The sequence below is a fragment of the Vicugna pacos genome, chromosome 16, assembly GCF_048564905.1.
Source record: "Vicugna pacos chromosome 16, VicPac4, whole genome shotgun sequence".
NCBI lineage: Eukaryota > Metazoa > Chordata > Mammalia > Artiodactyla > Camelidae > Vicugna > Vicugna pacos.
In genome coordinates this window covers 6531245-6547974 of record NC_133002.1, presented here as the reverse complement: position 1 = coordinate 6547974, position 16730 = coordinate 6531245, and the positions used below count along the sequence as shown (strand labels likewise).

At 46.2% G+C, this 16730-nt stretch overlaps 2 protein-coding genes and 1 non-coding gene across 5 annotated transcripts in view; 2 read left to right on the top strand and 1 right to left on the bottom strand.

Annotated features, from left to right (window-relative positions):
* Positions 1 to 4071: 4071 nt before the first annotated feature.
* The window catches only part of LOC102546106 (integrin alpha-E), a 51818-nt gene continuing 39159 nt past the window's right edge, over positions 4072 to 16730 (bottom strand). For 2 of the 3 annotated variants that reach the window (XM_072940317.1, XM_072940319.1), the window contains 7 exons: positions 16336 to 16399; positions 16145 to 16252; positions 12660 to 12716; positions 12267 to 12362; positions 11105 to 11200; positions 6779 to 6889; positions 5456 to 5864 (listed from right to left, as the gene is read on the bottom strand). In XM_072940317.1, the coding sequence (XP_072796418.1) occupies positions 5769 to 5864; positions 6779 to 6889; positions 11105 to 11200; positions 12267 to 12362; positions 12660 to 12716; positions 16145 to 16252; positions 16336 to 16399 (628 nt within the window). In that variant the 3' untranslated portion in view covers positions 5456 to 5768. Of the gene's footprint in view, positions 5865 to 6778; positions 6890 to 11104; positions 11201 to 12266; positions 12363 to 12659; positions 12717 to 16144; positions 16253 to 16335; positions 16400 to 16730 lie in introns of all 3 variants that reach the window. The other variant, XM_072940318.1, reaches the window with a different exon arrangement.
* TRNAA-UGC (transfer RNA alanine (anticodon UGC)) lies at positions 8445 to 8518 on the top strand. The gene has a single exon. It is a non-coding gene; the product is annotated as a tRNA-Ala (tRNA).
* Positions 12874 to 15910, top strand: LOC116283612 (serine/threonine-protein kinase haspin). Its single transcript, XM_031685161.2, has one exon. It carries the CDS (start codon positions 12931 to 12933, stop codon positions 15283 to 15285), a length of 2355 nt encoding a protein of 784 aa, XP_031541021.2. The 5' UTR covers positions 12874 to 12930; the 3' UTR covers positions 15286 to 15910.

Below are 16730 nucleotides of genomic sequence, written 5' to 3'. Positions count from 1 at the left end.
ACGTGGAGTTGGAGGGGGAAGCTGAGCCTCCAGCTGGCTCCCCCGGAGGCTGGCACTGTGGTCTTGTCTTCTTTGTGGTACTCAGGAAGAGTTCCTCTTTGAGAGAGCCCACCAGCAGCAATGAGGACGGCTGCTAAACACCCATCAGCAAATCTGCACAACCAGTTCCCCCATTCTGGAGCGCACACTGCTCCCTAATTCTTTCTAAGTCAAATCACCCTTACTTGCCCTGAGACTCCTAAGTTCAGAGGGAAAAAACGCACCTCTTCTATCCCAGAAGATGGTGCAGTTCAGACAGGGCTAAAGAGAAAACACTGGGGCTACCTTTTAACCAGACAATAAAGAAAAAGTAAAGCATAGAGGGAAAAAAAAAAAACCTCATCTCGTGGGAAAATACACGGTCTTGCTAACAATCAAAAAGAAGTAACCTATCAGGGGGAGGTTAGGGCTACCAACCCCGCATTCAGAAGCAGCGTTTTGTCTCTGACACCGGCTCCCTGAAAATGATCACAAATGGGAGAATATATGATCCTATTTATGTAAAACACACACACATGAACAAAACCCCAAAACCTATGTACTTGTCTGTGTACCTATGTGAATATTTACCAAAGCACAAAATATGGCCTGGAAGGATACGTGCTAAACCAATACGCATCAGCTTCTAAAGGGGGACAAGGCTGTGACTAAGGCAAGTTTTCACTCTTTCCTCTGATTTTACCATGAGTACATCTATGTGTTACACATGTATTTTTCTAAGTGTCCTTGCACTAACCAAAACAAAGTCACCTGCAGTTGAGAACTGTGTTTAGGTGCATCCAGCTACCTCCTGAACTCTGACATTTGAACAACTGCTCCTCCTGGAGTGATGCAGGCTCCCTCGATACCATTCATTAGATCTGTCCGTAGTTATGGTCAAATTCTAGCACAATTGCAAGGATATAATTGTGGCTAGGAGACCCAAAATACCTGAAGCCTGATCTTAAGCAAATATCCCTCCTTGTAAAGGCATGAGAGATGGTGTGCCTGGAAAAATACACTAGTGCAGATAATTTTAGACTGCTGGGCTCGGCTGAATGGAATGCCCCTTTCTCAAAATCTAATCAGGCCTAAACAGTTTGACCAATGTAGATCTTCCCATCTGCTTATTTCACCCCTCAACAGTCCAGTTCACAGTTCAGATGTTACCGAGAGAGAAAAAGGTTATCTGAATCAGCACTCACTAGCCTGTAACAGGGGAAATGAAAACAGAGAAACCACAAGGGGCACTTTCCCCACGCTCGTGTCCAGCTGGCCCCATCTTAGTCCCTTCCTGGCCGGGACAGCGGCCCTGTGACGTGACCCACTGTCCTGGGATCTACTCAAGCTTTGGCACTTACTGCTCCCAGGCAGAGGAGGGTGCAGAGGAAATGGGAAAGGCCTGGCACCAGAGAGGCATCTTTTAGAAGACAGATGAGGCTTTGGCTCAAGCCACAGCACACGGATTTGCACAATCTAACCGTGTTTCCATTTAAGTCTCTTCCTCCTCACAGACTAGCCGTTTATGAAGTCTCCTGACTACAGCGGCACTGGTCTAACACCAGTCAGATCACATCAGCTCAGTCAGTCAGTAGCTCCTAGATGGTCAATGGAAGGCTTGATCGTTACAATGGGAGTGGGGTCTTACTGGCAATAAAAAGAAGTATAAAAGCAGGGGTTGCAAGTCCCCTATAATAATGAAAACTTGGACACACCTCCTGAGCCCAGCAACAGGGAAACATCTGAGCAAACTCATCTCTTTCTTTCCCTTCAAAGGCGTAACTCAGAGATACTGCAGGTTCAGTTCCAGAGCATCGCAATGAAGCAAGCATCACAATACAGCGAGTCCCACGAACGTTCTGATTACCCAGCGCATGGAGAGGTTACGCTTACACTGTAGTCTGGTCAGCAGCACTGTCTAAAACAACAGTGTACAGACCTTAATTAAACATACAAAACAAAAAACCAATTACGGTAGTAACATCAAAGTTCACAGATTATCAAATAGCATATGATATCACTTATGTGGCATCTAAAAAAGACAGACAAACTTATTTACAAAACAGAAAGAGACTCATAGACATAGAAAACGAACTTATGGTTGCCAGGGGGAGAGGGTGGGAAGGGGTAAATTGGGAGTTTGGGATTTGCAGATACTACTGGTATATATAAAACAGATAAACAAGTTTATTTTGTATAGCACAGGGAACTATATTTGATATCTTGTAGTAGCTTATGGTGAAAAAGAATAGGAAAACGAATATATGTATATTCATGTATGACTGAAGCATTGTGCTGGCCACCAGAAATTGACACAACACTGCAAACTGACTATACCTCAATTAAAAAAAAATCACAGATTACCGAAACAAACATAATGAGAAATTCTGAAATCCTGCAAGGATTATCAAAATGTGACAGAGACACGAAGTGAGCTAACGCTGTTTGAAAAATGGCACTGATGGACTTGCTCCACACTAGGTTGCCACAAACCTTCAATTTGTGAAAAATACAGCATCTGCAAAATGCAATAAAGCAAAGCATAATGAAACGAGGTCTACTTGTGAGAGGAGAAGCCTGTGGCAGCAATGGACAACAGAGCGGGTAACAGAGGAGTCAAAACAGAAAGGAACTCATGACACCAGTGAAGCAGGTGGCTGCCCACCAACAGGAAGGTTGATCACGCGGGACTGGAAGGAGAGGGGCTCCGTGAGAGGTGGGGGAACCCCAACTGAGCCCCAGGAATGCCCGGAGGGCAGGCAGACGAGGGTATGCAAAGCTCCCATGAAAGTCAGGCAGAGTTAACTTCTCAAAGCTCTACAAAAACCGGTCAAAGAAATAAGGGCGGTGGCAGGGGGGGAATATATAAATATCAGAAAGACTCCAAAGTACCATTATGCGCAGATAGGAATTTCTCCTTAGAAAATTCGAGAGAATCAATAGACAAGCTATTAGAAAATAAAAGAGTCCAGTAAAGTAGCAGATAAGATAAACATTCAAAACAACCAACTTTTCTAAATACAAACTCTGTATAAATCAGTCAAGGGGAAAAAAAGGTATTTTTCAAAGTAGCAATAAAAAATATAAATGCAAAATATAATACAGATGGAAACTGAAGTCTTTGTAAACTAAGATCTCTCTGAAGAAAATTACAAAATCTTGCTGTAGTGTGCTTTTAAAAATCTCAGCAAGTGGACATTTAAACTAAAACACCAAAGGGTTTCTTTTGGGAATCTGAAAAGCTGATATTAAGAATTACCTAAAAAAAAATATAATCAATGATTTGAATGAAAATGACCTAACAGATATCAAAATTTACTGCCAAGTTAAAGTGAAAACTAGCATCAAAAACAGAATACCATTTTCTACACTGATCAGATTAGCAAAAGAGCTAAAATCTGAGGATGCCCAGTGGTGGCAAGGGCACTTATGTATATTCTAAGTGGGCGTATAAACCAGCAAAAACTTTTTTGGAGGTCAAGTTACATTCTATACAGAAATTTTAAATGCACATAACCTTTGAGCCAGTAATTGTGCAGGGAATTTAACCATCAATATACTTGAAAAGCACACCAGGATACCTGTTTAAAGATGTTCATCACACCTTTTCGTTGTAATAAAAAAAGAAATGGAAGCAATCTAAATATCCACCTGTACGGACTTGTTACGTAAATTCTGACATATCCACATATAACACAGTAAATTATGGAGCACTTAAAGAGAAAGGGATAGACCTGCAGGTTCTGGTGTTGAAGGATCTTCCTAAAGTCTATGAGATGAAAAAGCCAGGGCAGAACACTACAATCTAATTCCACTAAAAAGTTTATGCTGGTGTGTACACAGAGTATTCTGAAGGAAAACCTAAAAAACCATTAACCATGGTTGCTTTTGGAAAGAGGCATTAGAGGTGAGAAAGAAGGAGGAGACTTACTTTTCATGTTTTAGACCCCTATGTGCTGTTTTGAATTTATCATTTGTATAAAGTTAAAAAAAAAATGTGGTTCCTTCAACTGTAGTACTGGTACAGGAACAAACAGATCAGTGGGATGAAACTAAATGTCCAAGATGTTTTTATATATATACACACACATATATTAAATATACACCATCTATGAATTTCATGAATGGTTTCAGCAAAACTTCAAATCATCAGTAAGCATTTCAATAAATGATACAGACAACCGTGATTCATTTGGAATAAGACAGTTAGACTCAAGGTCTTCAAGAAAACGGAAACCACTCCAGATATTTTAAACAGAAAGGGACTTAATACCGGGAGTTCAGTTTCAAATTTGTTGGGAGGGCTGGAAAATAAAAATGGGAGGGCTGGTGTTGCCCAGAGGTCAGGGGATGCGGGAAGCCACCACCTGGGCCAGAGCCCAGACCCACCGGAACCCAGACCCACCGGAGCCCAGGCCCACCACACTGCCGCTCGGCGGCCCACCCTCATCTGCTGCCACCTCGCTGCCAGAATCAGGAGAAAGCCCTCTCCCACCTCTCCTCCTTCCCGTCTCATGCAAGTGCCTCTCACTGCAAAAGCTAACCAGAGCCCACTGCAAGGGGGTCTGGGAAGTGGCTAAAGCCTTCCAGCCCCTGTAGTACGTTCGGGGAGAGCGAGGATAAGCAGGGGAGATGATGAACTATTTCAACAAGTGGTGCTGTAAAAATCAGTTATGCTTCTGGGGAAAAAAAAAAAAAACTCAGGTTAAATTTCCTAATTCACACCTTATATACACCTAAAATTCAGGAAAAAATTAAAATTTAAAAGAAATAATAATGAAACCACCTGAATTAGACATAGACTATCAAGGGATTTCTACATTGTATACTCCTGCACCATTTAATTTTTTGCACTGACTTTTATGACCTACAAAAACAAAGACTGTGCCACTGTAGGGCTGGGAATGGGGTGACATGGTCAAGTTTTAACAGCATGGGGCATATAAATTAAATAACATAAGATACTAAGAGCAACACCAGCCTGCGACTAGGCCCTAATCTCTGTGCCCCCAACTCCCAGGCCAGGTCCCACGCCCTCCCGCGAACGAGCGCGCTCTCCTGAGGCCAGCACTCACTAAGGGTCGGGGGGCCCCCCGCCCCCCCACCTCAGCAGCTCTCTAAGCAGGAAGCCAGGTGAGGGCAGCACGGGTGTTAAACAGACATGTTCAGACACAACAGAAGTGACGCTTCGGAACACAGTCCCGGTCTTCTTTCCCCCCTTGTTCCTGTTTGGTGACCTTTGTTTTTCTACCCTTTATATTTGCTTTGGAGGTGCTTTTTTGTGGCCTTACTTGAAATAACAGACCATATCTGAGGACCTGAAACTGCCAGACTAGAAACTGCTTTCAACCACTGCCCCCCCGAGATGTAATTCATGGAATGGTATTTTGAGAGGTGTTACCAGAAACAGCAGGAAAAAAGCACTCTTAGGCAGATATGGTTGAGAAATGCTGTATAACCTCCTCTTGGCAAAAAAAAAAAAAAAAATCACAAAGTATATCATATTTACGTATGAAAGGTGCTTCTGTAAAGAAAACAGTGTAACTTTATTTAATACCAAATGCTTCCCCGGTTTCTTTTTCGCACAATGCACAGACACTTTGGGGACAATGTATGGTTTTAAAACAACATTCCATGATCTGTTAGCTCCTGCTCTCCATCACCCTAAAGGAAGAGCAGCCAGTAGGACACCAGGTCTCCAGAAGTTCAGGGACTGGCAGATACTCTCCCACCGGATGAAGAAGCCGGTCCTAATTTTCTTCATCGAGCAGACTCTCTGACTTCAGCTGATCCTTCCTTATGCTCTCCAAGTTCAGCTGTTGGTATTTTCTTTTAAAAAAGCCACACTAAAAACGAAGAAGGGAAGCCTGATTACAGGCCTAAGATACCTGTTTTAGAAAACCATTTCTCTGGTTGTTGCCAAGATGGCCCCTGTTTCTCATGCTCCTTCTGAATCTCTCCTGATAATCCAATCCTTCGAGACTTTTCCACAAGCTTTTCCTGGTGCTCAGTCCCCAGTCAGAAGAGATCTTCCACCTTCCTCTGAACCCCCAGAGCGCTTTAATCTTTTTAACCTAATTAGTCCTGCAAAGTGCTGCAGTTTCAGCTGTACTGGCTCTATTTATGTAAAAGTGCTCAGCCTACCAGGCTGAGGACAGAAAGGGCTTAAACACAGCCTCCCACATCAGGGAACGCAGAATCGAGTGGGAAGAGAAATAATTACAGGACAGCGTGACAACTGCCGGCTGGAAGGGTTTCTAGAGGGCAGCTCAGAGGAAAAGCATGGAACTTGGCTCAGAGGACTCGAGAATCTCCAGGGCTGAGTTTTAGGGGGAGAGTGTGAGCCAGAGGGAAAGAGGGAACAGGCACGGGAGGCGGGTGTAGGGAGCCTGACGGCAAGCACAGAGACACGAACCTACTCAGCTCAATGTGCTTGGAGAAAAAAGCAAGAACTTATGGGTGGAAGCCAGAGCGTGGAGGGTCTTCAAAAGCAGTGAAAGAGTCTGAACACTAAAGCAGGGGAAGGAAAGGATTTAAACAGGAGAACGACGCCAGATCTGTTTTGGGAAAATCTCTTCAATTAGATCTTTGTCTTTCTCATACAGAAACTCTCTTACTTATTTGTCTCAACAGGTGTGCGGGTGAAGGAAGAGGGAAAAGTGGCCACCAGGCCAGGGTAGCTGCTGGAAGTCAGGGGCTGGAGGTCCTAAGGAGAACTGGGCCCAACACCAGAGCCTTTATGACCGTAAGTGGAACTGACCTTGACTAGGATGACTACAATCACGATCAAAACCAGAAGGCCACCAACACTGCTTTTAATGATGAGAGGCAGGGAATATGCCTCCTCATCTTTCAGGAAGATGACAGTGATCTGGAACAAGACAAAAAGATCATCCGATAAATCGGGTAAGGCCAAATGAGAAAATAATTCTACATGTTATTTTACGGAGCAAAATATGAGAACCTGGCAGCATTCAGTGTATTGATCAAGGCTGATGACACTAAAGCAAAAGCTAAACATTGATGCAGCGTCTAAAATTATCTAATGAGATTTCTGGTTTCCAGTTTCATGTGTAAGGAGCTTGGAAGTCACCACTCCATGCTAACAAGTAAAGAGCTGAAAAGACTGAAAAATCAACAACTCTTCTTGGATCCGTATGAAAGGAGGACACAAGGGAAACTGCTGCCCCGAGTGGAGAGACAGTCAGGTGAACACAGAGCAGAGGGTCGCCACAGCTGGGCAGGAAACCCGAACTACAAGGGAGGGACCGCTGGATACTGCTGACAACTCTGGGGCTTACAAACTCCAGGGAACCCGTCACTGGGGTGAGGTTTACCTCCAGGGGCTTAACCAGGTTCCCCATTAAACACTGGAGAAAAAAAAAAACCATTCGTGCTTCCCTCAGGAGAAGGGAAAAAGGAATCATTTTGAAATAAGCCAGAGAACTCCGTTCAGGACAAGGCCTGCCCTCAAGGGAAACTAGTTAACCACAGCCTAACCTGTTGGGTATTAGCAGAGCCTAACTGTCCCGGGGGAAGGGAAGTACCTAATTCAAGCCCACTCTAGCCATCCTAAGGGTATTTTTTTGCTGTTCTGTTTTCGGAAAAAAAAAAAAAAACATCAACAGCTGTACTGGTCACAGTGCAGAGGCACACGCTTATTAAGAGACTGAGACCTAATCACAGAATGATGGAACGCTTCCCTCCCGGCACCTCACCATGTTACTGAAGGTCTATTTACAGCAGTTCCTTTTACTTAGTACATCATGTCCAGCTTTCAGACCAGGAATTAAAACAATTACAATGAATATGCTAAGGGCTCTAATGGATAAAGTAGACAGCACACAAGAACAAAGACAAAGAACATGCATACAGGTAATGTAAGCAGAGAGATGGAAATCCTAACAAAGAACCAAAAAGAAATGCTAGAGATAAAAAAAAAAAAGCCATAATAGAAATAAAGAATGCCTTTGACATGCTCACTAGGAAACTGGAACCGGCTGAGAAAAAAATCTCTGAGCTACATTTATCAACAGAACCCTCGAAAGCAAAGAGAACAAACACTGAAGGAAAAAAAAAAAACAAAAAAAAACACCAAAAAACCAGAGCACAGGGAAATTATCCTATGACCAAAATACTTTATAGAAACTATTTTAGTCTCTTATCTAGAAGAGCTAAGTCTGCCAGGAGACTGTGACCTTCTGTTATGGAGTCTCTGACAGTTTAACAGAGAGTCCCAAAGAATTAAGGTCTCTAGGTTATAGAGACTTGGGGAGGAAGGTACAGCTCAGTGGTAGAGTCCATCTTGGCACGCACGAGGTCCTGGGTTCAATCTCCAGTACCTCTGGTAAATAAATAAATAAACCTAATTACCTTCCCTCACAAAAAAAGGCCTGAAAAAATTTTAAAAATAAAATAATTTGGGGGGACGGTATAGCTCAAGTGGTAGAGCACATGCTTTGCATGCATGAGGTCCTGGGTTCAATCCCCAGCACCTCCTCTGAAAATAAGTAAATAAACCTAATTACCTCCCCCGCCCCAAAAGAAAACTGAAGAAAAAAAAAAAAGACTACGTGAAATTAAAAAAAATAAGAACACTGAGAGACAGAAAATCAAGATTCCACATCCAGCTATGCCCCAAGCTCTCCATCTCAAAATGATGACCTATTTTTTAATGATCTCTAAGTCCCTTCCAGCTCTGTTCTGACAACTCTTTTTGATCTTGCCTAATGACTGATGGGACATTTTTCCCACATGAGATGCATGACAAAGATACAGTCTGCTTTTCACCAGACTAACGTCAGAGGCATGATAATAAATGCAACATGGCATCCATGTGTACTGTTGAAAAGCTCTCCCATGAGAAGCCACCCCAGCACCACCGTCCAAAGGCTCTCTCCATTCCTCAAGTCTGAGCTTCCTCTTACTGATAGGAGTCAGCTGGAGAGTTCAGGGGACGTGCTTCCCAAGTGAGACCCAGATAAGGCACTCCCAAGTCGTGGCCAGCACACAGTCCATGGCCAGAGCATGTTCCCAGGACCTAAGTGGGGCCAGAGGGCCATCACGATGTCTCTGCCTGCCCAAAACACTGACTTCCCTTCATGCAAGTGTTTAAGCACCAAGGTCGGGGATGCTTTGGAGAGAATTTCTGCATGGGGTGGAAGGCTGGACAAATTTACCTTTGAGTTCTCAATGATGTTATAAACACTTCGTAGGGTAGACCCTCCCTTGCAAATAGGGAGGGAGCAAAGCAATGGAGATGGAGGAACAGGAAGGGAGCTGGTTTTCTCCTTCAGGAAAGAGTGAAGTGGGGAGGAGTGGGGGAGGACTTGAGAACCTGAGGTTTAGGAAATTAATGGAAGGAAGTCCCCAGATGACAGTGGTGTTAACAGGACAGATTTGAGTAGAAGAAATGCTCCCATTTCTCAAAGCCTCTTCCCTTTTTCCTCTTCTACACCCACAGTTTCCTGAAGTGCCCCAGATCTGTTCTGGTAGAGGTGAAGGGAGAAGCAGGTCGAGGACACCACTGCTTTGGCAAACACTGGTGGTGGCCGACCCAGTAGCCATTCTCTCCTTTAAGATTCTGTTCAGAAATAATGGCTGGTTTAAGCTAATCATGACAAAGCCATGCCCCTTGGTCAGTGATTGACACCAGATCTAGTTCTCACTAATAAGATGCAAGGAGATTACCTGTTGGGAGTTTTTAGGAAACTCTTCCTCCCTGAAAAGGGGAGGCAGATGAAGAAAAACTCCATTTGTTGCTGACCTCTTGGCTTTTGTATTCCGTGAAAATACAGCACTGGGAGAAGTGGAAACTCTGTGCTGGCCACGAGGGAAGGCATTGCCAACACACAGATAAAAGCACACGGTATTCAAAGGAGCCAGGCCGTTGGCCCTGGTCCACCTCCCTCACTCAGATAAACAACAGATGACTTTATGGTACATTAGTGGGAGTTTTCGCTTACTTGCAGCTGAAATGCACTTGGATACAAGGCTATTTATACTCGTAGATTCGTTCTAAGTCAGGTGCTTATTACCAGAAACTAAATTCTTTGCTTCAGATACTAAATTTAAAGAAAGGAAAATAATTATGGGGAATCTACACTACAGGAATAAAAGCACCAGTAAGCAAAAGGGGGAAATAAATGATTTAAGAATGTGTATGTTAACAGTAGCCCTCTTTGGGAAGACAGAAGAAAATGAGGGCATGGGGAGTGAAGGAACCACTATTTTTTAGTTGGGATCTTTCTGTAAAGCTTGAATTTTCTCGCTTTTCTATTTCTAAAAAATCTGAGCAATAGGATAATGGGGCACTTTTCTTTCTTCTGTATCATTTTCTGTGTTAGAAATACTTAAAAATAAAAGGAAATGTTATTTTTGACATGTATAGAGAACTGTGCCTTTCTCCTCGTCCAGGGAGGATATCAGAGGACCTAGTATTTAGCGATCCAGTCTCACACCTTTGATTCTCTCTTGGATCTGGAATCAGGCCTAACCAAAGAGCTCACAGATGGACCATCTCTGATGCCAGCAGCAGGCTGAGGTGAGTGTCAACAAGGATGACAACTCAGGGTGGCACACAGCGCAGTCAGCCCACAGATCACAGATGTCAGTTTGACTTGCAGTCATATTTCTACAAAATGAACCCAAGAGCTCTAGTACTTAGTCTAAGACTTATAAAAGACGTATACATCCCTGAGTACCGTAACTGTGCACTATCGTAACTGAACAGTTACTACACACTAAGAAGAGGGTTAATATATACAAAATAATAATTTCTCACAGGAAATTAAAAAAAATCTTCAAATCAAAGTATATATGGCTGTTGACTACTGCCTAGCTATTTCCACTTAGACTTACTCAGCTGAGGCCTCTTATTCAATCACCTCATTTCAGAGACAGAAAAACTGAGGCAGAGGCTGAGTAACTCAAAGTCACAGAGGTAGGTGGTAGCAGAATCAAGATCAAAGGCAGTAAGACTGAAAACAGGAAGAGGACAACAGCCAAGTGCCAGTACAGGGGCTCTGAGGCCGGACACAGCTTTCCCAGGACACACCCAGAAAACCAGAAAACAGCCAGGGATTACCTTAGTTCTGTGGTTCTCTGAATTCAGCCCCTCATAGAGAGACTTGTTGAAAGATATTTCACCAAGGATCTGCAGCTCAGTTACATCTCTTGGTAACTATAAGATGGGGAGGAAACAAAACATATTTTAGACATGGACTTACTGTTTTGGGACAGCAGTCACCATCTTTCCTTTTACACGTGTTACTTCTCCAGTATTCCTTAGTCAAGTGAATGGCCTCAGCAACCACAAAGTTACCCAAGCAAGAAACGTGCAGTTATACCTCAACTTTTCCCTTACCCTTTAGCTCACACCACACCCCCACCCATCCACCCACCCCAAGTCAGTTCTTGACAGTTCTTTTTTAGCCTCTCTTGCACCTGTCCCTTTTTCTCCAACCTCATTGCTACTTCTTCAGTTCAGATCTCATCATTCTTACCTGGATCACTGCAAGACATTAAACTAGATCGGAGTTCCTACTTCTGCATAAGTGATCAGGGAAGGCCTCTCTAAGAGGGTAACATGTGAGCTAAAATATAAGAAGAAACCACACAAGAAGATGTGGAAGAGCAGTGTCATGCAGAAGGAACAGCAAGTACAAAGGTCCTGTGGTCAGAACAATACTGGCAAGCTGGAGGCAGGGAAGGGGAGAGTACCAGGAGATGAAGGGCAAGAAGTAAGCAGATACCAGACCATAGGGGGCCTTGCAGAACACTGAAAAAGTACGAATTTTAGTCTGAGTGTATTCCAACTTTTTTTTTAAGTAGATGAGTAGCATAATGTTTGCTGTTAAAACATTTCTGGAGGGCATGGCAAGAGCAGAGGCAAGATGAGCAGAGCAAGATGGGTTATGTTGCCATAAACCCAACAAGAGATGGCGACCTGACCTACAAGAGTAGCGGTGGAGATGGAGAGATGTGAGTGGATTTAGAATATATTTGGGGGCGGGAGGAGTAGAATGACAGGGCTTGCTCTGGAACAGAGTGGGTGTAAGAAAGAGAGGAGTCGAAAGTAATTCCTCAAATTCCTGGTAAGTAACTAGAGTAAGTTACCCTTGTAAGTTACTCAGAGTAAGTGGGTAACAAGGTGGATCAAGAGACCTGTTTCGGACATATCTGCAGACGCTATTATCCTTTCTAGGGAAGGTGCCAGTGAAACAGCAGGATAATCAAATCTCAAGTACCTGCTCTGATTGACTGAAGGAGAGCTCTGCAGCCACGGTTACATTTTCTTTATCCGAGGAGATGTTACAGCTCACCGAATGCCATTCTTCCACAAGCTGGAAAAGGATGTTAGAACAATCCCTTTACGGGTGGAAAAGCTGGGAATTTTAACACTTAGCACACAGAGCACTTCACGGGCCCAGAATAGAGGGTGTGCGCAGTTTCCGCGCTCACTTGGCTGGAGCAAAGCGGCATCCTTGCCAAACGTGAACCGGTCAAGAGGCTAAAGAGAGCTTTGGGACCGCCCTGCCTGTGCTTTCAGGGGATACCTCAGAAAAACAGTACCGGGCGTCTCATGTCACCCGCTTCAGGCCCTCCTCCCTCCCTCGGCCTCTCGGGTCGGCCGCGCTCACCTGAACCGGATCGCTCCCGCAAACACGCTCCCGGGTCTGAGTGCACACAGTGTGAGCCTGAAACGAGAGCCACGGCCGCGAACAACTGAGGATGCCAAGCCGCCATAGTTACCCGCCCTCTCCCACATCCCGCGACACCCGTTGTAATGCGCAGGCGCGAGGCCCGGCGCTAGGACCCGCCGGGCAGACCGGCCGGCCGGCCGGCCGGCACGTCTGCGTCTCGAGGAAGTCTCGCGGTGTTTGTATTTGAACAAGCTGGCGGGTGCCGGCCATGGCGGCGTCACTCCCGCGACCCGGGAGTCGGCTCTTCCGAACTTATGGGGCTGCGGGCGGCGGGGCGCCGTGGCGGCGGCCGGGCCAGGCAGCCGTGCAGTGGTTCCCGCCGAAAGACCGGAAACGTTTCTTCAGCAGCAGCAGTAGCAGCGACGCCAGCGGGGGCGGCCGCTCGCAGTCCGCGGCCTCTGACGATCCTGACGACCCCGACTTCCCCGGCAGCCCGGTGGCTCGGCCGCGGAGGCGCGCTGGCAACCGACTCTCCAAGGACCCGCCGAGTCTGATCGCGACCCCGAGACGTCTGAGGCTGCGAGCGCGGTGCCGGCAGAAGTGCAGCACCCCCTGCGGCCCTCTCGGACCGCCGCCCTTCCCCGAAGGCAACCCGGGCCGCCTGAGCCCGGACCTCAGTGTGTGCAGCCAGACCAGGGACGACGGCGAGCTGGGCACCAGTGCCTCCCTGTTCAGCATTCCGGCCTCTCCTGGCCCCGGCCCTGGGTCCCCAGCGCCAGGATGCAGCATCTGTACCAACTCCTCCGCCTCTCTGGATGGAGTCTCTGAAGTTCTGAGCGGCTTCCCGCTCCCAGCAGCCTCCGTGGACCAGGCGTCTCTCCCCTGCTCCCAGGAGGCAGCGACAGCAGGAGGCAGGCTCACCAGGTTGGCCCACCAAGCCCATGGCAGCCTCAGGTCAGCTCTCTTTAGCTTTTTGGGCTCAGGAAATCCTGAGGATTCTGAATTTGGGGCAGATGGGAAGAATATGAGGGAGTCCTGCTGTAAAAGGGAACTAGTGGGAAGGAGGCTGGAGAGCCCAGGTTTATCAAGCATGGGTAAGAAAATGGCCACAGGCCAGGACTCTTGTCGAGAGACTGGGTCTCAAGGGGCTGTCCAGATGGAATATGAGGAGACCCGTGGGTGCAGGGGAGGTGTTGTACCTGGGAAAATCAACAGGCCTGAGAGAACTGGGCCAAGCAGGAAAAGGAAGCATCAGGAGACAGCAGATACCTCCCTCCTCCATCACCAGCAGTTTAAAAAGGGCCAAAAGATGGGAAAAGATTCATTTATCACCCAGGACTTGACTCATGTACAGAATGCCTGCTCTTGGACCAAAGCCAGGGCTTCCTTCAGTTTCCACAAGAAGAAGATCGTGACTGCTGTGTCAAAATTGTGCAGCACCTCCACCATTGCCAGTTCTCTCTCTGAGTCCTTCATATCAGAATTTTCAAACCCTCCTGTCACGAACAGAACAAACAGTGCTCTGTCCCCTTGGCACTCCTCCTCCATGTATTTGCTAACCCCCTTAAAGATACTACATGTCACGGACAAAAAGGCATCCGATGCAGAAAAGGTTTACAGGGAATGCAATCAGGAGGGGCCTGTCCCCTTCAGCTATTGCCTGTCCACAGAAAAACTGAAATGCTGTGAGAAGATTGGCGAAGGGGTGTTTGGCGAAGTGTTTCAAACAGTTGCTAATCACACACCTGTAGCCCTAAAAATCATTGCTATTGAGGGGCCGGAGTTAGTCAATGGAGCTCATCAAAAAACTTTTGAGGAAATCCTGCCTGAGATCATCATCTCCAAAGAGTTGAGCCTCTTGTCGAATGAGGCACACAACCGCACAGATGGCTTTATTGGGCTGAACTCGGTGCACTGTGTTCAAGGGTCTTACCCTCCCTTGCTCCTCCAAGCCTGGGATCGCTATAACTCAGCCAAAGGGTCTGCGAATGACCGGCCTGAATTTTTTGAGGACAACCAGCTGTTCATTGTGCTGGAATTTGAGTTTGGAGGGATCGACTTAGAGCAGATGAGAACGAAGTTGCCCTCCATCGCCACTGCAAAGAGCATCCTACACCAGATCACTGCGTCCCTCGCCGTGGCGGAGGCATCCCTGCACTTTGAGCACCGAGACTTACACTGGGGGAACGTGCTTTTAAAGAAAACCAGCCTCAAAGAGCTCCATTACACCCTCAACGGGCAGACGAGCGCCATCCCTACCCGTGGGCTGCAAGTCAACATCATTGACTACACCCTGTCTCGCTTGGAGCGGGACGGGATCGTGGTTTTCTGTGACATTTCCACGGACGAGGACCTGTTTACGGGAGAAGGTGACTACCAGTTTGAGATCTACAGGCTAATGAGGAAGGAGAACAACAACTGCTGGGGCGAATACCACCCCCATAACAACGTGCTCTGGCTGCACTACCTCACAGATAAGATTCTGAAGCAGATGACCTTCAAGTCCAAGTGCAACACCCCCGCCATGAAGCAGGTGAGGAGAAAGATCCAGCATTTCCACAGAACCATGCTGAACTTCAGCTCTGCCACGGACCTGCTCTGCCAGCACAGCCTGTTTAAGTAAGCAGGGGGCGCTGACCACCGCAAAGCCAGAGGGCACTGGCCTGGGAGCCCCTGGTGCTGTTGTTAACCTCTGTCCCCAGCGCACAATGGGAGTTCCATTCTGACAGGTTTCCAATCAGCTTTTAAAAACGAGAGTTTTGTTTCCAAGCGGAAACTCACATGTTTGTTGAAATGTTTAAACTTCACAAATATTCTCAGAGAATAAACTACACTGTGAGAACAAGCGTTTACAACCGAAAAGCCCTCTTTCTGTCAGCTGACTCGGTTTTGTAAATTCCGTATTTTCCTTTTTTGAGCCTTGATACTTTCTGTAGCCCGAGCAGGAAAAAAAAAAATCAGGAAAGCCCAAGGCCTCAGCTGCCACCCTAGTCAGAGCCTGTTGCTGTACCACAGGCTGGCTCTGGGAACTGTTACAGGTGAGGCATCAACCAACAGCAGAGAGGCTGTGGCAAAGCAGAGTCCAAGGCAGACAGGCTGGAGGGCAAGAGGAAAGGAAGATGGGAGACAGTTTATAGGGAGAAGTGCAAGAACTGCCACATGTTTATCAAGCTCATTCACCAATCACAGAGAAGCAGAATTTACCAATTTTCAAAGGGAAAATAAATGTCTCCATGGCTACTTAAAAAGTCAGAATTTTTGCTTATTTTTTCCATCAAGGGAAAAAAACTGAAATGTCGCTTTAAAGGCCAAGCGGTTAATAGTCCCTGTGAGCATGGCTTTGGTAATTTACTGCTAATGTGTTCCCAGGTTAACTAATCTTGCTTTTACTCCTTTCCCAGAAGCCTAGTTTTTATACCTTTGAGAATCCATAGTCACTCTTGAGAGAGATGTGACCCTGCTCAAGACCCTCCACTACATACCTGAGTCTTGGTCAGGTTCTTCACTCTTACAAGGTGAAGACCTTGTAATTTGATCGGAACACAGATTTTCAGCAGGAACTCTGCTCCAAAGAGGTTCTCCCCATGTATCTGCAAAATAAAATCAGAGCAGGAAGTCATGGCTGGTGCAGCTTGGCCGCGCGGGGCTTTGCAGTGGCGGGCCCAGCACTTACATTGAAGAGGAACTCTTTGTGGTCAGAAAGCCCGCGGCTTGTGTTCATGTACATCACCGATGGCCTGCAGTCGAGAGGACGTGGGTTAGACCTCAAGGCCCCCTTCTTATTTAAATAAGCCTCAGTGCTACCAATTAGATACACTAGGACCCAGGGCACCCGATCCTTAAGAGGGATCAAAGCAAGGTAAAGTGGTCAGGCAGTTAAGATCAAGTTAGACTGTTTGAATTCTGTATATTGGGGCTAGTTCTGGGTCTGATTATCATTCCTCAGTGTGGCCTTACTGTTTTCCTTCCTTCCTTCCCAATCCCACAGCCCCTCTCTCCTTCCCTCCTCAGTTGGCACCACTCCTCCTTTGATTATGACCATGGGGTTTCTGGGACCCAACTGTTAGT